At 36.2% G+C, this 24682-nt stretch overlaps 2 protein-coding genes across 10 annotated transcripts in view; one reads left to right on the top strand and one right to left on the bottom strand.

Annotated features, from left to right (window-relative positions):
• Positions 1 to 24682, top strand: part of LOC133635972 (MAP7 domain-containing protein 1-like) — a 106806-nt gene that overhangs the window by 13447 nt on the left and 68677 nt on the right. The window contains exons 2-3 of one of the 6 annotated variants that reach the window (XM_062029507.1): positions 11297 to 11444; positions 13767 to 13829. The exons of 2 other annotated variants lie outside the window; for them this stretch is intronic. In XM_062029507.1, the coding sequence (XP_061885491.1) occupies positions 11412 to 11444; positions 13767 to 13829 (96 nt within the window). In that variant the 5' untranslated portion in view covers positions 11297 to 11411. Of the gene's footprint in view, positions 1 to 11283; positions 11445 to 13766; positions 13830 to 24682 lie in introns of those variants that run through there. 3 more of the 6 variants (XM_062029509.1, XM_062029510.1, XM_062029512.1) reach the window with 3 other exon arrangements.
• LOC133635969 (chondroitin sulfate proteoglycan 5-like) overlaps positions 10784 to 24682 on the bottom strand; it is a 57711-nt gene continuing 43812 nt past the window's right edge. For 2 of the 4 annotated variants that reach the window (XM_062029498.1, XM_062029500.1), the window contains exons 6-7: positions 18673 to 18837; positions 10784 to 11663 (exon numbers count right to left, since the gene is read on the bottom strand). In XM_062029498.1, coding sequence (XP_061885482.1) covers positions 11163 to 11663; positions 18673 to 18837 — 666 coding nt within the window. In that variant the 3' untranslated portion in view covers positions 10784 to 11162. The remainder of the gene's footprint in view (positions 11664 to 18672; positions 18838 to 24682) is intronic. The other 2 variants (XM_062029501.1, XM_062029499.1) reach the window with 2 other exon arrangements.

Below are 24682 nucleotides of genomic sequence, written 5' to 3'. Positions count from 1 at the left end.
CATGTTAATGTTAGCATTCTTACAGAAGACAAGTTAGCACGCTTCTAAGATGGTGTCTAATAATATTAAAATCCATGATTTCTAGGTTTAAATAAATACAAGTAGATAAAAAAGTGAGCATAAAACATTAACATTATAACCTTAGCATGCTAAGATGGCGCCAAGTATAGAAATTCATGATATTTAGGTCTATAGGAATAAAAAAAAATTAAATGCTAGCATAAAGCATTAGCATGCTAGCATAGGAGAAGTAGCACACATAAAAAAGTGAGCATAAAACAATACTCTTGTAACATTAACATAACTTTAGCATGCTAAGATAAAAGACGTTAGCATACTTCTAAGATGGCGCAAAGTATCAAAATTCATGATATTTAGGTCTATAGGAATAAAAAAAATTAAATGCTTGCATAAAGCATTAGCATGCTAGCATAGGAGAAGTAGCACACATAAAAAAGTGAGCATAAAACAATACTCTTCTGACATTAACATAACTTTAGCATGCTAAGATAAAAGACGTTAGCATACTTCTAAGATGGCGCAAAGTATCAAAATTCATGATTTTTAGGTCTATAGGAATAAACATTTTTAAATGCTTACATAAAGCGTTCACATTGCGCCAAGTATCAAAAGCCATGATTTTTAGGTTTAAATGAATACAATTTGCGAAAATCCTGGCATAAAACATTAGCATGTTAATGTTAGCATTCTTACAGAGGACAAGTTAGCACACTTCTAAGATAGTGCCTAATATTAAAAGCCATGATTTTTAGGTTTAAACAAATAAAATTAGATAAAAAAGTGAGCATAAAACAATACCCTTCTAACAAATAACATTATAACTTTAGATTGCTAAGATAAAATAAGTTAGCATACTTCTAAGATGGCGCTAAGTATCAAGATTCATGATTTTTAGGTCTATAAGAATAAACAATTTTAAATGCGAACATAAAGCGTTCACATGGCGCCACGTATCAAAAGCAATGATTTTTAGGTTTAAATGAATACAATTTGCGAAAATGCTGGCATAAAACATTAGCATGTTAATGTTAGCATTCTTACAGAAGACAAGTAAGCACACTCCTAAGATAGTGCCTAATAATATTAAAATCCATGATTTTTAGGTTTAAACAAATACAATTAGATAAAAAAATGAGCATAAAACATTAACATTATAACCTTAGCATGCTAAGATGGCGCCAAGTATAGAAATTCATGATTTTTAGGTGAATAGGAATAAATAAATAAATTAAATGCTAGCATAAAGCGTTAGCATGCTTAAATAGGAGAAGTTAGCACACTTCTAAAATTGCGCCAAGTATCAAAAGCCATGATTTTTAGGTTTAAATTAATACAATTTGCGAAAATAAATAAAACATTAGCACGGTAATGTTAGCATTCTTACAGAGGACTTCTAAGATGGTGCCAGGTATGTGTAGGTAGTGTGTAGTTAGCATTAAAAGTCATTTTTCAAGCCACATTTCCGCGTCCCTAGTCGAGCATTAAAAACAATGCAAACTGACATGTGAGGGCCCTTGAGGGCCAAGACCTAGCAAGAGTGGAGTCTCACTTTGAGAGACACAAAGTCCACTTCTACGGTTGGCGACCTATTTGAAGTGGCAGCAAGGAGAACGTCACCTTCGCTCCACCCCTTAAGGCAGTGTTTTTCAACCACTGTGCCGCGGCACACTAGTGTGCCGTGAGATACAGTCCGGTGTGCCGTGGGAGATTATCTCATTTCACCTATCTGGGTTAAAAATATTTCTTGCAAACCAGTAATTATAGTCTGCAAATGATGTGTTGTTGTTGAGTGTCGGTGCTGTCTAGAGCTCGGCAGACTAATCGTGTAATACTCTTCCATATCAGTAGGTGGCAGTAGGCAGCTAAACATTTTTTTTCGATGTTAAAAACAGCGGAAGGCAGTGTGCAGGTAAAAAGGTATCTAATGCTTGAACCAAAAATAAACAAACGGTGCCCCTAAGAAAAGGCATTGAAGCTTAGGGAAGGCTATGCAGAACGAAACTAAAACTGAACTGGCTACAAAGTCAACAAAAACAGAATGCTGGACGACAGCAAAGACTTACTGTGGAGCAAAGACAGTGTACATCCGAACATGACATGACAATCAACAATGTCCCCACAAAGAAGGATAAAAACAACTGAAATATTCTTGATTGCTAAAACAAAGTAAATATCGCTCAAAGACATGAAACTGCTACAGGAAAATACCCAAAAAAGAGAAAAAGCCACCAAAATAGGAGCGCAAGACAAGAAGTAAAACACTACACACAGGAAAACAAAATAAGTCAGGGCGTGATGTGACAGTACACCTACTTTGAGACAAGAGCTATAGTGATGCATGCTTGGTTTTGGTTTAAATTCATATCCAACAATTGTGACTTTTTACTGTCAACTGAGTTTAGTTTTTTAATGATTTCTGCCGGTGGTGTGCCGCCGCATTTTTTTCAACGCAAAAAATGTGCCTTGGCTCAAAAAAAGGTTGAAAAACACTGCCTTAAGGAACTTTTGCAGAACTCTATCATTCATAATATGTTAGGACTGAACAAATATGGCCGTTATAATTCCTTAAAACAACAACAACAACAAAAATTCAACTTGAAAAAAACATTTTTTCACATCAAACGTTAATATGATTGTTTAGAAATGGATGGAATGATAATTTCACTGGATAGTGTTGTCCACTGCAAAGGACGTTAATATAAAAAACATATTTTCTGATTATTGCGTCGTATTAATTTCATCCTAATTAATTATGCAACGCAAAAAAAAAATGTCTAAGTCTAAACGCCATACGCTTCTCATATAGCAATTCACTTACCGTCCTCAAGGTGGCAGCAGAGCTCGCCATCTTCACATAAAAACACGGGTGCCCAAAGGAAGATTGAACAAAAAAAAATAACAGCAAAAGTGTAAACATCCATCCATCCATTTTTTACCGCTTGTCCAATAGGGCTAAAAATAGTGCAAAAAGCATCTTCTTTTTTTCTTCTTTTCAACCAAATCCAAAACATATAAAAATATCAAGGTTTCTTCGCTGTTATTGTATAACAATGTCAAATGTTTCAAAACAGGGAATAATTACGTATGCTTAAAAATTAAATAAAAATATTTTGAATAAAAGCTGAAAAACCTTGTGTGATGCATCATTTAAACTTATATTGTTTGCCTTTTGCAAATATCTCTGTTTATTTTGAGATATTACTTTCAACATTTCCACTTGTTCTCTTTACATTGTGCCTCTTATTGTAAATGTTTAATTGTATTTCTACAATGTGCCAGTAAAAACGTAGAACACTTGTTATTAAACAACAAATGCAGTGGGGTTTTTTCAATATTATGTTGTACTATCATCCATTTATCGGGGGAAAACATGTACTAATATATCAGTATTTTTAATAAAAGCTGAAAAATGTACACCTTTCAGTCTGAATCCATCTATAATTGCAAAGCATTATTAGTTATTATTATATCAACATTTCAGCTTTTTTTTTTCTTGAGATGAGCCTCTTTGATTAAATTGTTTGTTTTTTTATGATAAATTATATTTCACAATTTTGCCAGTAAAAATACTTAAATAAAATAAATAAATGCAGTGTTTCATTCAACATTATGTTGTAGATATCATCCACTTACTGGGGAAAAACATGTCAAATGTGTCAAAACACGAAATAACCATATGGGCAAAAATGTATTTTTCTTCAAATACTAAAAATGTACGCTATTTTCAATAAAAGTAGAAAAATTGCCACCTTCTGTGACACATATTGTCCTGTTTTTTATGTTTAATTTTATTTCTACAATGTGCCAGTAAAAATACTTAACATAAAACAATAAATGCAGTGTTTCATTCAACATTATGTTGGAATATCATCAATTTCAAGAATTTATTTTTCAAAACATGAAATAACCATATGGGCAAAAACATTTTTTTCTTCAAATACTAAAAATGTATGCTTTTTTCAATAAAAGTAGAAAAATTGCCACCTTCTGTGACACATATTGTCCTGTTTTTTATGTTTAATTTTATTTCCACAATGTGCCAGTAAAAATACTTAACATAAAACAATAAATGCAGTGTTTTCTTCCACATTATGTTGTAGTATCATTCATTTATTGGGGGAAAACATGTCAAATGTTTTAAAACATGAAATAACCATATGGGCAAAACATTTTTTTTTCTTCAAATACTATAAATGTACGCTATTGTCAATAAAAGTTAAAAAAAAATTGCCACCTTGATGACCAACTAATTTGTATGCATTTGGCCCTGTATCTGCCTATAATTTCAAACTTTGTGTTTTTATTCGTTTTTACATTTTGCCTCTTTAGTCAAAATGTTTTTTTAAGTTTAATTTTATTCCTACAATGTTCCAGTAAATAAATAGTTAACATAAAACAATAAATGCAGTGTTTTCTTCCACATTATGTTGTAGTATCATCTATTTATTATTCAAAACATGAAATAACCATATGAGCTAACATTTATTTTTCTTCAAATACCAAAAATGTACGCCTTTTTCAATAAAAGTAGAAAAAATGCCACCTTGTGTGACACATTGTCCTGTTTTTTATGTTTAATTTTATTTCCACAATGTGCCAGTAAAAATACTTAACATAAAACAATAAATGCAGTGTTTTCTTCCACATTATGTTGTAGATATCATCCATTCATTGGGGAAAAACATGTCAAATGTATCAAAACATGAAATAATCATATGGGCAAACATTAATTTCACTTCAAATACTAAAAATGTACGCTATTTTCAATAAAAGTAGAAAAATTGCCACCTTCTGTGACACATATTGTCCTGTTTTTTATGTTTAATTTTATTTCTACAATGTGCCAGTAAAAATACTTAACATAAAACAATAAATGCAGTGTTTCATTCAACATTATGTTGGAATATCATCCATTTCAAGAATTTATTTTTCAAAACATGAAATAACCATATGGGCAAAAACATTTTTTTCTTCAAATACTAAAAATGTATGCTTTTTTCAATAAAAGTAGAAAAATTGCCACCTTCTGTGACACATTGTCCTGTTTTTTATGTTTAATTTTATTTCCACAATGTGCCAGTAAAAATACTTAACATAAAACAATAAATGCAGTGTTTTCTTCCACATTATGTTGTAGTATCATCCATTTATTGGGGGAAAACATGTCAAATGTTTTAAAACATGAAATAACCATGTGGGCAAAACATTTTTTTTTCTTCAAATACTATAAATGTACGCTATTGTCAATAAAAGTTCAAAAATTGCCACCTAGATGACCAACTAATTTGTATGCATTTGGCCCTGAATCTGCCTATAATTGCAAACTTTGTGTTTTTATTCGTTTTTACATTTTGCCTCTTTGGTCAAAATGTTTTTTTAAATTTAATTTTATTCCTACAATGTTCCAGTAAATAAATAGTTAACATAAAACAATAAATGCAGTGTTTTCTTCTACATTATGTTGCAGTATCATCCATTTATTATTCAAAACATGAAATAACCATATGGGCAAAAACATTTTTTTCTTCAAATACTAAAAATGTATGCTTTTTTCAATAAAAGTAGAAAAATTGCCACCTTCTGTGACACATATTGTCCTGTTTTTTATGTTTAATTTTATTTCCACAATGTGCCAGTAAAAATACTTAACATAAAACAATAAATGCAGTGTTTTCTTCCACATTATGTTGTAGTATCATTCATTTATTGGGGGAAAACATGTCAAATGTTTTAAAACATGAAATAACCATATGGGCAAAACATTTTTTTTTCTTCAAATACTATAAATGTACGCTATTGTCAATAAAAGTTAAAAAAAAATTGCCACCTTGATGACCAACTAATTTGTATGCATTTGGCCCTGTATCTGCCTATAATTTCAAACTTTGTGTTTTTATTCGTTTTTACATTTTGCCTCTTTAGTCAAAATGTTTTTTTAAGTTTAATTTTATTCCTACAATGTTCCAGTAAATAAATAGTTAACATAAAACAATAAATGCAGTGTTTTCTTCCACATTATGTTGTAGTATCATCTATTTATTATTCAAAACATGAAATAACCATATGAGCTAACATTTATTTTTCTTCAAATACCAAAAATGTACGCCTTTTTCAATAAAAGTAGAAAAAATGCCACCTTGTGTGACACATTGTCCTGTTTTTTATGTTTAATTTTATTTCCACAATGTGCCAGTAAAAATACTTAACATAAAACAATAAATGCAGTGTTTTCTTCCACATTATGTTGTAGATATCATCCATTCATTGGGGAAAAACATGTCAAATGTATCAAAACATGAAATAATCATATGGGCAAACATTAATTTCACTTCAAATACTAAAAATGTACGCTATTTTCAATAAAAGTAGAAAAATTGCCACCTTCTGTGACACATATTGTCCTGTTTTTTATGTTTAATTTTATTTCTACAATGTGCCAGTAAAAATACTTAACATAAAACAATAAATGCAGTGTTTCATTCAACATTATGTTGGAATATCATCCATTTCAAGAATTTATTTTTCAAAACATGAAATAACCATATGGGCAAAAACATTTTTTTCTTCAAATACTAAAAATTTATGCTTTTTTCAATAAAAGTAGAAAAATTGCCACCTTCTGTGACACATTGTCCTGTTTTTTATGTTTAATTTTATTTCCACAATGTGCCAGTAAAAATACTTAACATAAAACAATAAATGCAGTGTTTTCTTCCACATTATGTTGTAGTATCATCCATTTATTGGGGGAAAACATGTCAAATGTTTTAAAACATGAAATAACCATGTGGGCAAAACATTTTTTTTTCTTCAAATACTATAAATGTACGCTATTGTCAATAAAAGTTCAAAAATTGCCACCTAGATGACCAACTAATTTGTATGCATTTGGCCCTGAATCTGCCTATAATTGCAAACTTTGTGTTTTTATTCGTTTTTACATTTTGCCTCTTTGGTCAAAATGTTTTTTTAAATTTAATTTTATTCCTACAATGTTCCAGTAAATAAATAGTTAACATAAAACAATAAATGCAGTGTTTTCTTCTACATTATGTTGCAGTATCATCCATTTATTATTCAAAACATGAAATAACCATATGGGCAAAAACGTTTTTTTCTTGAAATACTAAAAATGTACGCTATTTTCAATAAAAGTAGAAAAATTGCCACCTTCTGTGACACATTGTCCTGTTTTTTTATGTTTAATTTTATTTCCACAATGTGCCAGTAAAAATACTTAACATAAAACAATAAATGCAGTGTTTTCTTCCACATTATGTTGTAGTATCATTCATTTATCGGGGAAAAACATGTCAAATGTTTTAAAACATGAAATAACCAAATGGGCAAAACATTTTTTTTTCTTCAAATACTATAAATGTACGCTATTGTCAATAAAAGTTCAAAAATTGCCACCTTGATGACCAACTAATTTGTATGCATTTGGCCCTGAATCTGCCTATAATTGCAAACTTTGTGTTTTTATTCGGTATCAACATTTCAGATTAATTTTTTTTACATTTTGCCTCTTTAGTCAAAATGTTTTTTTAAGTTAAATTTTATTCCTACAATGTTCCAGTAAAAATAGTTAACATAAAACAATAAATGCAGTGTTTTCTTCCACATTATGTTGTAGTATCATCCATTTATTATTCAAAACATGAAATAACCACATGGGCTAACATTTATTTTTCTTCAAATACTAAAAATGTACGCTTTTTTCAATAAAAGTAGAAAAAATGCCACCTTCTGTGACACATATTGTCCTGTTTTTTATGTTTAATATTATTCCTACAATGTGCCAGTAAAAATAGTTAACATAAAACAATAAATGCAGTGTTTTCTTCCACATTATGTTGTAGTATCATCCATTTATTATTCAAAACATGAAATAACCATATGAGCTAACATTTATTTTTCTTCAAATACCAAAAATTTACGCTTTTTTCAATAAAAGTAGAAAAATTGCCACCTTCTGTGACACATTGTCCTGTTTTTTATGTTTAATTTTATTTCCACAATGTGCCTGTAAAAATACTTAACATAAAACAATAAATGCAGTGTTTTATTCCACATTATGTTGTAGTATCATCCATTTATCGGGGAAAAACATGTCAAATGTTTTAAAACATGAAATAACCAAATGGGCAAAAAATAGTTTTTTCTTCAAATGCTATAAATGTATGCTATTTTCAATAAAAGTTGAAACATTGCCACCTTGATGACCAACTAATTTGTATGCATTTTGCCCTGAATCTGCCTATAATAGCAAACTTTGTGTTTTTATTCGGTATCAACATTTCAGATTAATTTTTTTTACATTTTGCCTCTTTGGTCAAAAATGTTTTTTTAAGTTTAATTTTATTCCTACAATGTTCCAGTAAAAAAATACTTAACATAAAACAATAAATGCAGTGTTTCCTTCAACCTTATGTTGTAGTATCATCCATTTATTATTCAAAACATGAAATAACCATATGGGCTAACATTTATTTTTCTTCAAATACTAAAAATGTAAGCTTTTTTTTAAATAAAAGTAGAAAAATTGCCACCTTGTGTGACACATATTGTCCTGTTTTTTATGTTTAATTCTATTTCCACTATGTTCCAGTAAAAAAAATACTTAATAAAAAAACAATTAATGCAGTGTTTCCTTTAACACTATGTTGTAGTATCATCCCTTTCAACCATTTATTATTTATAACATGAAATAACCATTATTTTTCTTCAAATACTAAAAATGTACGCTGTTTTCAATTAAAGTTGAAAAATTGCCACCTTCTCTGACATATATTGTCCTATTTTTTATGTTTAAGTTTATTTCTACAATGTGCCAGTAAAAATACTTACCATAAAACAATAAATGCAGTGTTTTCTTCAACATTATGTTGTAGTATCATCCATTTATTATTCAAAACATTTAATAACCATATGGGCTAACATTTATTTTTCTTCAAATAATAAAAATGTACGCTTTTTTCAATAAAAGTTAAAAAATTGCCACCTTGATGACCAACTAATTTGTATGCATTTTGCCCTGAATCTGCCTATAATTGCAAACTTTGTGTTTTTATTCGGTATCAACATTTCAGATACATTTTTTTAATATTTTGCCTCTTTGGTCAAAAATGTTTTTTTAAGTTTATGTTCCAGTAAAAAAAAAACTTAATATACAACAATAAATGCAGTGTTTTCTTCCACATTATGTTGTAGTATCATCCATTTATTATTCAAAACATGAAATAACCATATGGGCAAAAATTTATTTTTCTTCAAATACTAAAAATGTATGCTATTTTCAATAAAAATGGAAAAATTGCCACCTTGTGTGACACATATTGTCCTCTTTTTTAATGTTTAACTTTATTTTCACAATGTTCCAGTAAAAAAATACTTAATAAAAAAACAATAAATGCAGTGTTTCCTTTAACACTATGTTGTAGTATCATCCCTTTCAACCATTTATTATTCATAACATGAAATAACCATTATTTTTCTTCAAATACTAAAAATGTACGCTATTTTCAATTAAAGTTGAAAAATTGCCACCTTCTCTGACATATATTGTCCTGTTTTTTATGTTTAAGTTTATTTCTACAATGTGCCAGTAAAAATACTTACCATAAAACAATAAATGCAGTGTTTTCTTCAACATTATGTTGTAGTATCATCCATTTATTATTCAAAACATGAAATAACCATATGGGCTAACATTTATTTTTCTTCAAATAATAAAAATGTACGCTTTTTTCAATAAAAGTTGAAAAATTGCCACCTTGATGACCAACTAATTTGTATGCATTTTGCCCTGAATCTGCCTATAATTGCAAACTTTGTGTTTGTATTCGGTATCAACATTTCAGATACATTTTTTAAATATTTTGCCTCTTTGGTCAAAAATGTTTTTTTTAAGTTTATGTTCCAGTAAAAAAAATACTTAATATAAAACAATAAATGCAGTGTTTTCTTCCACATTATGTTGTAGTATCAGCCATTTATTATTCAAAACATGAAATAACCATATGGGCAAAAATTTATTTTTCTTCAAATACTAAAAATGTATGCTATTTTCAATAAAAATGGAAAAATTGCCACCTTGTGTGACACATATTGTCCTCTTTTTTAATGTTTAATTTTATTTTCACAATGTTCCAGTAAAAAAATACTTAATTAAAAAAACAATAAATGCAGTGTTTCCTTTAACACTATGTTGTAGTATCATCCCTTTCGACCATTTATTATTCATAACATGAAATAACCATTATTTTTCTTCAAATATTAAAACTGTACGCTTTTTTCAATAAAAGTCGAAAAATTGCTACCTTGTGTGACACATTGTCCTGTTTTTTATGTTTAAGTTTATTTCTACAATGTGCCAGTAAAAATACTTAACATAAAACAATAAATGCAGTTTTTTCTTCCACATTATGTTGTAGTATCATCCATTTATTATTCAAAACATGAAAAAAACCATATGGGCCAAAATGTATTTTTCTTCAAATACTAAAAATGTACGCTATTTTCAATAAAAATGGAAAAATTGGCATCTTGTGTGACATATATTGTCCTGTTTTTAATGTTTAATTTTATTTCCACAATGTTCCAGTAAAAAAATACTTAATAAAAAAAAATGCAGTGTTTCCTTTAACACTATGTTGTAGTATCATCCATTTATTATTCATAACGTGAAATAACCATTATTTTTCTTCAAATATTAAAAATGTACGCTTTTTTTCAATCATAGTAGAATTTTTTTCCTGTTTTTGTTTAATTTTATTTCTACAAAACAATAAATGCAGTGTGTTCTTCCACATTATGTTGTAGATATCATCCATTTATTGGGGAAAAACATGTCAAATGTATCAAAACATGAAATAATCATACATGCTAAAAAATGTGTAAAAACTACAAAAAAACGCAGGCTTTTTTTTTTTTTTGTAAAATAAGAGCTAAAAACTCCTCAGTGCTTACAGAAATTGGCACCTTGTTCACATCAATTTTGTGATCATGTGACCATTAAGTCCATCGATGTTATTTCCTCCATTTTTCAGTTTTCTTGAACTCTACGAGCCACTATAGCGAAGGGGATGTTAGAGAGTGGGAAATGGGGGATGCGTTAGTGTTTTTTGAAGGTGTTGAAGTCACGAGAGTGGTGGGAGGGATCGAGTGCTGACCGGGCTGCACTTGACTCTGGAGGAAGGTGACGATGGAGGATGAGTGAGATGAGGAGACGATGGAGATGAACGAATATGTCCGTCCTCCCTTTTCATTCCAGAACAGTAAGAACTGGAAGGCCGACCTTTGGGTGTGTGATGGCGCGTGGGAGCGGAGTAGCCCCCTGGTGCTGAGTGACGATTGAGTCCGGACGAGGGCTGCAGGAACGGGGAGGAATGTCTCCCGCTGAGCGGCTCCCGGCTACCCTGGTAAGGATCCTGCAGGCCGGGTGGCTTTTTTTGCACCTTGGCTCTCTTGGGGGATTTTGCGGCGTGATGGGAGGCGGGGGAGTGAGAGTTGGGAGCGGCCGAGTCGCCGTTGTTTGCCACCTTGTAGAGGAAGACGTCGTAGTGGAGGGGAGGGCTCTTCTCTGGGTGGAGCTTCGCCTCTTTGGGGAGGAGCACCTCCAGACCAATAGTGACTCCGTCCTGGTGTGGAAATATGGCAAGTGGACAAGGGATGCAAACATCGGCAGGGAGGCGTACTGAATACAGCAGGGGTGCTCATTACGTCGACCGCGAGCTACCGGTCGATGGTGAAGGGCGTGTCAGTCCATCGCCAGCCAGGCATTAGTAGCGTGACGCACGTTGTGTAAACAATGCACACCGAGGCACAACACACGGCATGCTAGCAGCTAACGGGCTAGGATAGACTGACCATACGTCCTCTTTTCACCGGACATGTCCTCTTTTGCGGAGCTGTCAGGGCGGAGTTTCTTAAATGCCTCAAATGTCCGGCATTTTGAGTTAGGGTTGCGTGTATTTTCAATGTACGTTCAGGGTTAAGAAGGGGTTAAAAACAAAACAAATTGTGGCGCGCAGCAGCATTGGTGAGGGAGGGGCAGAGACAGAGAGAGAGAGAGAGAGAGTTATGATAAACGCGCATGCGTCGCCAGGCTCTGCTTTTTATCCATAGATTTATCACATTTAATTTTTTATTATCTATAGCAGGGGTGTCAAAAGTGTGCCCCGGAGGCCATTTGCGGCCCACAGCTAATGTTTTAAAGGCCCACGGCACATTCTAAAAATACTATTAAAATAAACAAAAACATAACAAAAGTGGGATAAAAAAGCTTAAAGGTTAAATGTAATTTAGAAAAAGTTGCAATGTTGACTAATTTTTAATAAGTTTTTCTTTCTTTCAAACTGTCATTGCTCAAAACATAATATTGAATCAAAATCAATGTTATTGTGAATTATTGACCTATCCAAGGTTCCCATTACTTCACATCAAATATTCCACTAAGAAAGATATTTTTGGTGGAAGATTTTGCAAATTTGGTAAATAAATAACCAAAAAAATGTACACTACCGTTCAAAAGTTTGGGGTCACATTGAAATGTCCTTATTTTTGAAGGAAAAGCACTGTACTTTTCAATGAAGATAACTTTAAACTAGTCTTCACTTTAAAGAAATACACTCTATACATTGCTAATGTGGTAAATGACTATTCTAGCTGCAAATGTCTGCTTTTTGGTGCAATATCTACATAGGTGTATAGAGGCCCATTTCCAGAAACTATCACTCCAGTGTTCTAATGGTACAATGTGTTTGCTCATTGGCTCAGAAGGCTAATTGATGATTAGAAAACCCTTGTGCAATCATGTTCACACATCTGAAAACAGTTTAGCTCGTTACGGAAGCTACAAAACTGACCTTCCTTTGAGCAGGTTGAGTTTCTGGAGCATCACATTTGTGGGGTCAATTAAACGCTCAAAATGGCCAGAAAAAGAGAACTTTCATCTGAAACTCGACAGTCTATTCTTGTTCTTAGAAATGAAGGCTATTCCACAAAGTTGTTTGTTACCCCAAACTTTTGAACGGTAGTGTATATATTATTAAGATTTTTATTACCAGACCGCTTCTATGTTAGCTACCTCTCTTTGTTTATAATGTATATTTTCTGCTGGATGTACTCTTTTTTTTTTTATGCTGCCCTTTTTTTTTTGCTGCAGCTTTTACATATACTGTAATATTGTACATGGTAATTGGGATTTGATATATATATTGTGTATATTATATACTGCATATTATGTAAATATGACATATATGTTATATTTATTTTGCTACTATGGTACATTTTTAGTCTACTTTATACCTTTTTGTTTTTGCCCTCTTTTTGTGCCCTGGTGTGCATTATTATCCTTTCCATCCTTATCCTTTCCATCTTTTGTAACTGAGCTACTGTGTGGAACAATTTCTCTTGTGCGAGTCTAAGTCTATATGTGTCATTTGTGCCATTTAAAATATGCTATAATGCAAAAAAAAAACACTCTTCCGGTATTGGATCTCATTAGAATACACAGGTGTTTGTAATATGTGGCCCCAATGAGTGAGTGGTACCTCGGGTTTTCATACGCACCACTTTTTGTTTGAAACGTTGCCCTTTAAGCATGTTTACTATGTGTGTATGGTTTATTTGTTCATCGAATGCACACAGAACGATGAACAACCAACCCCCTTGTATGTCTGCTTTCTGGTGACGTGACGAGGCATTAAAACATGTCTGTGCTTTTTGTTTTTATCAAGTAGGACGGCAAAATAAGCCACTTGGGGCCAAATAAAGTTGAGAGTGCCAGCACTTTAATAAAGAAGGTGAGAAACACCTTGCTCTTATTGCTGTCCACGCCAAAAAGACTCATTTATCCATTTTAATTAATCATTTATATGCTGTACTGTTATCTGCATGTGCAACTATTCTCTTTAACAGTGTTTTTCAACTTTTTTTTTTTTTTAACCAAGGCACGTTTTTCATTGACTAAATCCCGATGCACACTACCAGTAGAAAATGTTGAAAAATTGAAACTCAATTGCTTATATTGACAATATAAAGTCGCTCTCTTCAGAATTAATGCAAATTCAAAGTAGGCCTGCAAAGCAATTAGCTACCTGCTGCCACCTCCTGATGTGGAGGAGTATTTCATGTTTACCCTGCCAATCTCTCAACAGCACAGACACTCAACAACGGCACGTTATTTGCGGATTATAATTATAAATGTACAAAAAAATATTTTTCAGAACAATTAGGTGTAATCGCATCATTTTGCACGGCACACCACACAATATCTCACGGCACACTAGTGTGCCCCAGCACAGTGGTTGAAAAATACTGCTCTATAAAATATGTTGTGTATGAAAAAAGTGCAAATTAATTAGATTTACTTGATTTTTTTTTACTGGAAAAAATAATTTGTTGGACCATTTGATCAGACTATTTACGTATTTTTTGGACCGTATTAAAAGGCGCACTGCAGATGAGCGGGTCTATTCAGGTCTGTTTTCATACAAAAGGCGAACCGGCTTATAAGGCGCAATAACGGAGTCATATTAGGATTTTTTTTCTAATGTAAAAGACTTCCGTGTGGTCTACATAACATGTAATGGTGGTTCTTTGGTTAAAATGTTGCATAAATTATGTTTTACACATCCTCTTCAAGTTGCTTTCTGACTCGCTTCCGGATGCGCCGTTTTGTGGGCGGTCTTAATTACTCCGGCTCACCTTGGACAGCGTCTTCTCCCCGTCGTCTTTGTTGTAGCGGTGTAGCGTGCAAAGACGGGAGTGGAAGAAGTGTCAAAAGATGGAGCTAACTGTTTTAATGACATCCACACTTTACTTTAATCAATAACGGAGCAGCATCTCCTCATCCGTGGCTCAGTAGTGCAACAACAACAAGGCCGGAAATGTGTCCCGTGAAAAACCGTCCCACCGGAACTCTCTAATAACTGAAGTTCCTTGGGTGAATAATAAAAACTCACTACACCGGTATGTTTTAGCGCTTTCATGGCGAGTTTACTGACAGATATAAGTAAGAACTTTATACTACTTTATATTAGAAATGGCAACATCGGAGGATGAATGTCCCATAACAAGAAGATAGAGAAAAAGAAGAAGCTTATCGACTACAGGGTCGTTACGGACTACAAAGGCGGACTCGCGCAAATTTTCAGGACTTATGCAGATCCCAAAAACCGATCCGCAGGTACCAGAAGGTAAGAAAAGTTGCTTTTGCATAATATTGCGAAACAAAACGCCAGATAATATCTTATCTTATACACCCACCATAATAATACTCCTATGTTGAAGCACGTCGTACTAAAACATTTTGATAGATTTTTGAGCGCCGTGTGTATTGTTTTATATGTTAAATGAAACTTATAACATTTTGGTGTTGTTTACTTGAGTCATATTCAGTGTTGGGACTAACACGTTACTGTAACGCCGTTAGTTTCGGCGGTAACTAGTAATCTAACGCGTTATTTTTTATATTCAGTAACTCAGTTGCCGTTACTACATGATGCGTTACTGCGTTATTTGACGTTATTTTTCATGTAGTATCGGCTAGAAACAGAAGATCTGAGTGTGTTTTATTGGAGCGCTGCAGTGTCGTCCTTCTGAATGTTCTTGTGTCACAAGCCGGAGGCGCGCTCTGTGTGTGTCTGGGTGTGGGGAGGGGGGGGCGTGTCTGTGTTTACTAACAACGGAGCCGCAGTCGAGTGTCTTAACATGGAGGTATTCTCACTTCTTTTTTTTGTCGAGCACAAAGAAAATAACATTTTAGTTAAATGTAAGTTGTGTCTTTGATCAAAGATCCCGTCTACTGCCCAAAACAACAATTCAAATCTGCCTGGTTAGGCTATGTGTATGTCACGTGTGCCTACCTTAGGTGAAGCCAGGTTTACAGCTGTGTTGTTATTATGCTGTTTGTTACTTATGTATGTTATGTTGCAGCTATTTCAAATAGTTTTGTCAATATGTTCTGGCCTGAAATAAATTGGCCCTTTGAAACATATATTTGTCTTTGTGTGTTGTATGTAGACCACATTGCTTAGCAGAGTTCAGTGATGCAAATGCATGTCAAGTTGATCAACACATTGTATTATTCTCCAGTGCAATAACAGTACTGAAATGAAGGCTAAAAGGGCATTAATGGGAGCTTTTTAAAAAAAAACAAGGAAAAAAAAGTAACTAAATAGTTACTTTTTACAGTAATGCATTACTTTTTGGTGTAAGTAACTGAGTTACTTTTGAAATAAAGTAACTAGTAACTGTAACTAGTTACTGGTTTTCAGTAACCAACCCAACACTGGTCATATTGCAGTCTACACGTATCCCTTATGTGTGACTGCCATCATATTGCAGTCTGCACGTACCGTATTTCCTTGAATAGCCGCAGGGGCGCTAATTAATTTAAAACCTCCTGTCACTCCGGCGTTTACCGGAAACCGGCGGGATGGCCGTGCATGCGGTATTTATTTTAAAACCTCTTCTCACTCCGGCGTTTACCAAAAGGAATGCGGTAAATTTAGGCGTGCGCTTTGAGTGTGATGTAAGCATACCATCATGAAAAGCACATTTAATAAAAAAAACGTTATTATGGTCTTACCTGTACTTATAAATGGAGTCCATTTGCAGCTCCTTCTGACCAAAAGCATCGATAACTTGTTTATAGAAGTCTTCCTTATTTTCTTTCTTCCGTTTTAAAAGTCTCTCTGTCTCGATGGAGATATTCCTTTAATTATTACCTCCTGCTTCCGTTGAAAGTCCAGTTTAGAAAACTGTTTTATTTTAGATACCGGTATGTAATCCTCCATGTTAAAAGTTCAGGCAGAGGAAAAAAAAAATGTCTTGCTGCGTGTGTTCACTTCTTCTGCGGTACCGGAAGTCGCAAGAAGGATCACTAGCGCCCTCTACCACCAGGAGGCGGAACTATTTCATGACTCATACAGTATTTGACACACGCAGCTACGGTATGTTAATAAAACATAGCTGCTTACTGTTCTTTTTAGCATACTGTACCGGTATTCAATAGCTTGGACCTTAAATCCTACTGAATAGCTCTTTATCTTTTTTCCTTTGTGCGATTGTAAACTACTGAAAGCAGCTTCCTCCATTTTGAAAATGAGGACAGGTAAAGCGTCACTCGTGACGTAACGAATTTGACCCGGTGGAAGTTCTAGCCATATGCTAAATATTTTGCGAAACGAGTTTGACCCGGCGAAAATTATAGACATGCGATAATAAAATTAATATTTTGTGAAACGAATTTGATCCGGCGTCAATAATGAACCGGCGATAAGGCCAAGCATGCGTTAATTATTTTGAGAAACGAGTTTGACCCGGCAGTAATTCTAGACGTGCGAATACTATATTCCCTGCGCCAATTCAAGGAAATACGGTATCTCTTATGTGTGACTGCCATCTACTGGTCACACTTATCATTTCACCATGTACCAAATAAAATAGCTTTGAGGTCGGTAAGCACAACCAAAACTATTCCGTACAGTAGGCGCACCGGGTTATAAGGCGCACTGTCGAGTTTTGAGAAAATTACAGGATTTTAAGTGCGCCTTATAGTACTTAAAATACGGTACTTTATTTTTTTACCGGAAAAAAATCATTTGTCGGACTATTAAGTAAAACCGAGGTTCAGGCACCACTGTATTGCATGTACATCCTCCTCCCATGGCGTTCTAATGCGCAAGGGTGGCTGTCCATGGTGCTGAATGGACAGTTTCCCTGTGTGTGTGTGTGTGTGTGTGTGTGTGTGTGTGTGTGTGTGTGTGTGTGTGTGTGTGTGTGTGTGTGTGTGTGTGTGTGTGTGTGTGTGTGTGTGTGTGTGTGTGTGTGTGTGTGTGTGTGTGTGTGTGTGTGTGTGTGAGCAGCCTACTGTAGCACAAAAGCAGGGTCAGTGGAGCGTTCAGTTATTATTAGCGAGGGAGCAGCTGGGCGGCCGTTAGCTTCGTGAGCAGCAGACATGCAGACAAAAAAAAGAGACACGCCAGAGGGGGAAGTAGAGCTCACAGGCGCGAGTTGAAGAAAATGAAAAAAGATTTATTCCCACCACTGTTAACTAGAATCCTCCATTTATAGCCAAAAAAGTAGAAAAGAACCTCAAGTACATAAAAGTATTACAAATCCCACAGAGAACCAAGACACAGTGTGTGTAGTATACAGACTCCAATATCCAAGCAAACACGTCATGTAATCTAGACACTTATCATTAGCAATGCCGAAACATGAAAAAAGTTGCGAGTACACGTCCACTTCATTTGCACATTTTTTTTCTCGTCATTATTTTCAGACACTTTGATAACACCGATGCATGCGAGCGGAGAGCGAGACAGTAAGGCGGGGCAGGCAGAGAGGGGGGCGGGGGACAGAATGGGAGACGATGGAGGCGTTCATTGGCCGTGAAAGACCAAGGCAGGAGCGTCAGAAGCGAGGAAAAGTCAGTCGTTAGTCGGTGGAGGAAGGAAAGAAAGCAAGCGGCGCCACTATGCAATCATTGTAAACATGTCGTATCCTTCAATTGTGTGCTTACTTTAACATCAGGCCTGACGGTGCACACTTTGTGCTGTGTGTGCTCTTCTTGGGGGCTCCACTCGGATTTGTATGGGGGTTGGGATTTTATACCAAGTTGTTGTGGAGCATGTTTACCTCGGTGTTGTCGTCTGTGCTGTTGGGGGCCTGGCTATGGTCGTGGACCACGGAGGTGGGACGGTTGTTCTCGTGTTTGGGCGAGTGAGAGTTGAGGATGTTCATGGCGCCCTCTTCCTTGGGCGGGGGCGACTTTGCGTGGTCCTCCTGCTTCTTGGGGTCATCCTGTCGGGAAGGTGACTTGGTCTTTAGAAATGTAGTACACTTGGACACACAACTCAAGACAGAGAGAGCACTTGAAGTACATTGAGTGCAATAGGGCCTCATGACTGCTAATGGAAGTGTGCACTGATCAGAGCTTCTCAAGTAATTGTATTTCAATTCAAAATTTAATTTTTTTAAATGTCTGTCCCCTAGAGAGGGCTGGGCAGTAAATAATGGAGCTGATAGTATTTTGATTGGGGGGGGGCGTGAAAAATGTCTGTCCCTTAGAGGAGGCATGACCGAAAATAAGGGAGCTCAATAGTATTTGGATTTAGGGGGGGTCGTGAAAAATGTCTGTCCTCTAGAGCAGTGGTCCCCAACCACCGGGCCGTGGCCCGGTACCGATCCGCGGACCGATTGGTACCGGGCCGCACAAGAAATTTTAAAAATAAAAATAAACAATTTTTTTTAATTTTTTTTTAATGAAATCAACATAAAAAACACAATATATACATTATATATCAATATAGATCAATACAGTCTGCAGGGATACAGTCCGTAAGCACACATGATTGTATTTATTTATGTAAAAAAAAATTACAAAATTTTTTTTTTTTTAAATCCACCCCCCCAAAGGTCCGTGGCACAAATTTTCAAGCGTTGACCGGTCCGCAGCTACAAAAAGGTTGGGGACCACTGCTCTAGAGGGGGCATGACAAAATAATGGAGCTCAATAGTATTTGGTTTTAGGGAGGGCGTGAAAAATGTCTGTCCTCTAGAGGGGGCATGACAAAAAAATGGAGCTCATAGTATTTGGATTTGGGGGTGGGGACGTGAAAACTGTCTGTTCTCTAGAGGGGGCATGACAAAATAATGGAGCTCAATAGTATTTGGTTTTAGGGAGGGCGTGAAAAATGTCAGTCCTCTAGAGGGGGCATGACAAAATAATGGAGCTCAATAGTATTTGGATTTAGGGGTGGGGATGTGAAAAATGTCTGTCCCCTAGAGGGGGCATGACAAAATAATGGAGCTCAATAGTATTTGGTTTTAGGGAGGGCGTGAAAAATGTCTGTCCTCTAGAGGGGGCATGACAAAATAATGGAGCTCAATAGTATTTGGTTTTAGGGAGGGCGTGAAAAATGTCTGTCCTCTAGAGGGGGCATGACAAAATAATGGAGCTCAATAGTATTTGGTTTTAGGGAGGGCGTGAAAAATGTCTGTCCTCTAGAGGGGGCATGACAAAATAATGGAGCTCAATAGTATTTGGATTTAGGGGTGGGGACGTGAAAAATGTCTGTCCCCTAGAGGGGGCATGACAAAATAATGGAGCTCAATAGTATTTGGTTTTAGGGAGGGCGTGAAAAATGTCTGTCCTCTAGAGGGGGCATGACAAAATAATGGAGCTCAATAGTATTTGGATTTAGGGGTGGGGACGTGAAAAATGTCTGTCCCCTAGAGGGGGCATGACAAAATAATGGAGCTCAATAGTATTTGGATTTAGGGGTGGGGACGTGAAAAATGTCTGTCCCCTAGAGGGGGCATGACAAAATAATGGAGCTCAATAGTATTTGGTTTTAGGGAGGGCGTGAAAAATGTCTGTCCTCTAGAGGGGGCATGAAAAAATAATGGAGCTCAATAGTATTTGGATTTAGGGGTGGGGACGTGAAAAATGTCTGTCCCCTAGAGGGGGCATGACAAAATAATGGAGCTCAATAGTATTTGGTTTTAGGGAGGGCGTGAAAAATGTCTGTCCTCTAGAGGGGGCATGACAAAATAATGGAGCTCAATAGTATTTGGTTTTAGGGAGGGCGTGAAAAATGTCTGTCCTCTAGAGGGGGCATGACAAAATAATGGAGCTCAATAGTATTTGGTTTTAGGGAGGGCGTGAAAAATGTCTGTCCTCTAGAGGGGGCATGACAAAATAATGGAGCTCAATAGTATTTGGATTTAGGGGTGGGGATGTGAAAAATGTCTGTCCCCTAGAGGGGGCATGACAAAATAATGGACCTCAATAGTATTTGGTTTTAGGGAGGGCGTGAAAAATGTCTGTCCTCTAGAGGGGGCATGACAAAATAATGGAGCTCAATAGTATTTGGATTTAGGGGTGGGGACGTGAAAAATGTCTGTCCCCTAGAGGGGGCATGACAAAATAATGGAGCTCAATAGTATTTGGTTTTAGGGAGGGCGTGAAAAATGTCTGTCCTCTAGAGGGGGCATGACAAAATAATGGAGCTCAATAGTATTTGGATTTAGGGGTGGGGATGTGAAAAATGTCTGTCCCCTAGAGGGGGCATGACAAAATAATGGAGCTCAATAGTATTTGGTTTTAGGGAGGGCGTGAAAAATGTCTGTCCTCTAGAGGGGGCATGACAAAATAATGGAGCTCAATAGTATTTGGATTTAGGGGTGGGGACGTGAAAAATGTCTGTCCCCTAGAGGGGGCATGACAAAATAATGGAGCTCAATAGTATTTCGATTTAGAGGGCGGGGGTGCTTGAAAAATGTCTGTCCCCTAGAGGAGGCATGACCGAAAATAAGGGAGCTCAATAGTATATGGATTTAGGGGGGGTCGTGAAAAATGTCTGTCCTCTAGAGCAGTGGTCCCCAACCACCGATTGGTACCGGGCCGCACAAGAAATTAAAAAAAAAAAAAAAAAAAAAAAAAAAGGTTTTTTTTTTTATTTTTATTTTTAATGAAATCAACGTAAAAAACACAATATATACATTATATATCAATATAGATCAATACAGTCTTCAGGGATACAGTCCGTAAGCACACATGATTGTATTTATTTATGTAAAAAAAAAAAAAAAAAATTTTTTTTTAAAAAATCCACCCCCCCACCGGTCCGTGGCACAAATTTTCAAGCATTGACCGGTCCGCAGCTACAAAAAGGTTGGGGACCACTGCTCTAGAGGGGGCATGACAAAATAATGGAGCTCAATTATATTTGGTTTTAGGGAGGGCGTGAAAAATGTCTGTCCTCTAGAGGGGGCATGACAAAAAAATGGAGCTCAATAGTATTTGGATTTGGGGGTGGGGACGTGAAAACTGTCTGTTCTCTAGAGGGGGCATGACAAAATAATGGAGCTCAATAGTATTTGGTTTTAGGGAGGGCGTGAAAAATGTCAGTCCTCTAGAGGGGGCATGACAAAATAATGGAGCTCAATAGTATTTGGATTTAGGGGTGGGGACGTGAAAAATGTCTGTCCCCTAGAGGGGGCATGACAAAATAATGGAGCTCAATAGTATTTGGTTTTAGGGAGGGCGTGAAAAATGTCTGTCCTCTAGAGGGGGCATGACAAAATAATGGAGCTCAATAGTATTTGGATTTAGGGGTGGGGACGTGAAAAATGTCTGTCCCCTAGAGGGGGCATGACAAAATAATGGAGCTCAATAGTATTTGGTTTTAGGGAGGGCGTGAAAAATGTCTGTCCTCTAGAGGGGGCATGACAAAATAATGGAGCTCAATAGTATTTGGATTTAGGGGTGGGGACGTGAAAAATGTCTGTCCCCTAGAGGGGGCATGACAAAATAATGGAGCTCAATAGTATTTGGATTTAGGGGTGGGGACGTGAAAAATGTCTGTCCCCTAGAGGGGGCATGACAAAATAATGGAGCTCAATAGTATTTGGTTTTAGGGAGGGCGTGAAAAATGTCTGTCCTCTAGAGGGGGCATGACAAAATAATGGAGCTCAATAGTATTTGGTTTTAGGGAGGGCGTGAAAAATGTCTGTCCTCTAGAGGGGGCATGACAAAATAATGGAGCTCAATAGTATTTGGTTTTAGGGAGGGCGTGAAAAATGTCTGTCCTCTAGAGGGGGCATGACAAAATAATGGAGCTCAATAGTATTTGGATTTAGGGGTGGGGATGTGAAAAATGTCTGTCCCCTAGAGGGGGCATGACAAAATAATGGAGCTCAATAGTATTTGGTTTTAGGGAGGGCGTGAAAAATGTCTGTCCTCTAGAGGGGGCATGACAAAATAATGGAGCTCAATAGTATTTGGATTTAGGGGTGGGGATATGAAAAATGTCTGTCCCCTAGAGGGGGCATGACAAAATGATGGAGCTCAATAGTATTTGGTTTTAGGGAGGGCGTGAAAAATGTCTGTCCTCTAGAGGGGGCATGACAAAATAATGGAGCTCAATAGTATTTGGATTTAGGGGTGGGGACGTGAAAAATGTCTGTCCCCTAGAGGGGGCATGACAAAATAATGGAGCTCAATAGTATTTGGTTTTAGGGAGGGCGTGAAAAATGTCTGTCCTCTAGAGGGGGCATGACAAAATAATGGAGCTCAATAGTATTTGGATTTGGGGGTGGGGACGTGAAAACTGTCTGTTCTCTAGAGGGGGCATGACAAAATAATGGAGCTCAATAGTATTTGGTTTTAGGGAGGGCGTGAAAAATGTCTGTCCTCTAGAGGGGGCATGACAAAATAATGGAGCTCAATAGTATTTGGTTTTAGGGAGGGCGTGAAAAATGTCTGTCCTCTAGAGGGGGCATGACAAAATAATGGAGCTCAATAGTATTTGGATTTGGGGGTGGGGACGTGAAAAATGTCTGTCCCCTAGAGGGGGCATGACCATAAATAATGGAGCTCAATAGTATTTGGATTTGGGGGTGGGGGGCGTGAAAAATGTATGTCACCTAGAGGGGGCATGACAAAACAATGGAGCTCAATAGTGTTTTAATTGAGGGGGGCGTGAAAAATGTATATCCTCTACAGGGGGCATGACAAAATAAGGGAGCTCAATAGTATTCCGATTGAGGTGGGAAGTGAGGGGGCGTGAAAAATGTATGTCCCCTAGAGGGGGAATGACAAAATAATGGAGCTCAATAGTGTTTTGATTGAGGGGGGCGTGAAAAATGTATATCCTCTACGGGGGGCATGACAAAATAATGGAGCTCAATAGTATTCCGATTGAGGGGGGAAGTGAGGGGGCGTGAAAAATGTATGTCACCTAGAGGGGGCATGACAAAATAATTGGAGCTCAATAGTATTTTGATTTAGGGGGGGGGGGCGTGAAAAATGTCTGTCCTCTAAAGGCGGCATGACAAAATAATGGAGCTCAGTGGTACTGTATATTGATTCAGGGGAAGGGACAGGAGAAATATCTGTCCCCAAAAGGAGGCATGACCGTAAATAATGGAACTTAGTAGTATTTCGATTTAGGGGGTGTGTGAAAAATGTCTGTCCCCTAGAGGGGGCATGACAAAATGATGGCGCTCAACAGTATTTCGATTTAGGGGGACGTGAAAAATGTGTCCCCTAGAGGGGGCATGGCTGAAAATAAGGGAGCTCAATAGTATTTTGATTTAGGAGGGACGTGAAAAATGTCTGTCCCCAATTGGGGGCATGATCGTAAATAATGCAGCTCAATAGTATTTGGATTTAGGGGGGGGCTTGAAAAATGTCTGTCCCCTAGAGCAGTGGTCCCCAACCACCGGGCCGTGGCCCGGTACCGGTCCGTGGATCGATTGGTACCGGGCCGCACAAGAAATTAAAAATAAATAAATAATTTTTTTAAATTCTTTTTTTATTAAATTAACATAAAAAACAAGATACACTTACAATTAGTGCACCAACCCAAAAAATCTCCCTCCCCCTTTACACTCATTCACACAAAAGGGTTGTTTCTTTCTGTTATTAATATTCTGGTTCCTACATTATATATCAATATAGATCAATACAGTCTGCAGGGATACAGTCCGTAAGCACGCATGATTGTATTTTTTAATGACAAAAAATTAAAAGTTGTATTTTTTTTATAAATGTCTGTCTGGAGCTCAATAGTATTTGGATTTAGGGGGGGGCGTGAAAAATGCCTGTCCCCTAAAGCGGCCATGACAAAATAATGGAGCT

The sequence above is a fragment of the Entelurus aequoreus genome, linkage group LG20 (genome assembly GCF_033978785.1).
Source record: "Entelurus aequoreus isolate RoL-2023_Sb linkage group LG20, RoL_Eaeq_v1.1, whole genome shotgun sequence".
NCBI classification, from domain to species: domain Eukaryota; kingdom Metazoa; phylum Chordata; class Actinopteri; order Syngnathiformes; family Syngnathidae; genus Entelurus; species Entelurus aequoreus.
Note: the sequence above shows the minus strand (reverse complement) of the source record. Positions and strands in the feature narration are given on the sequence as shown.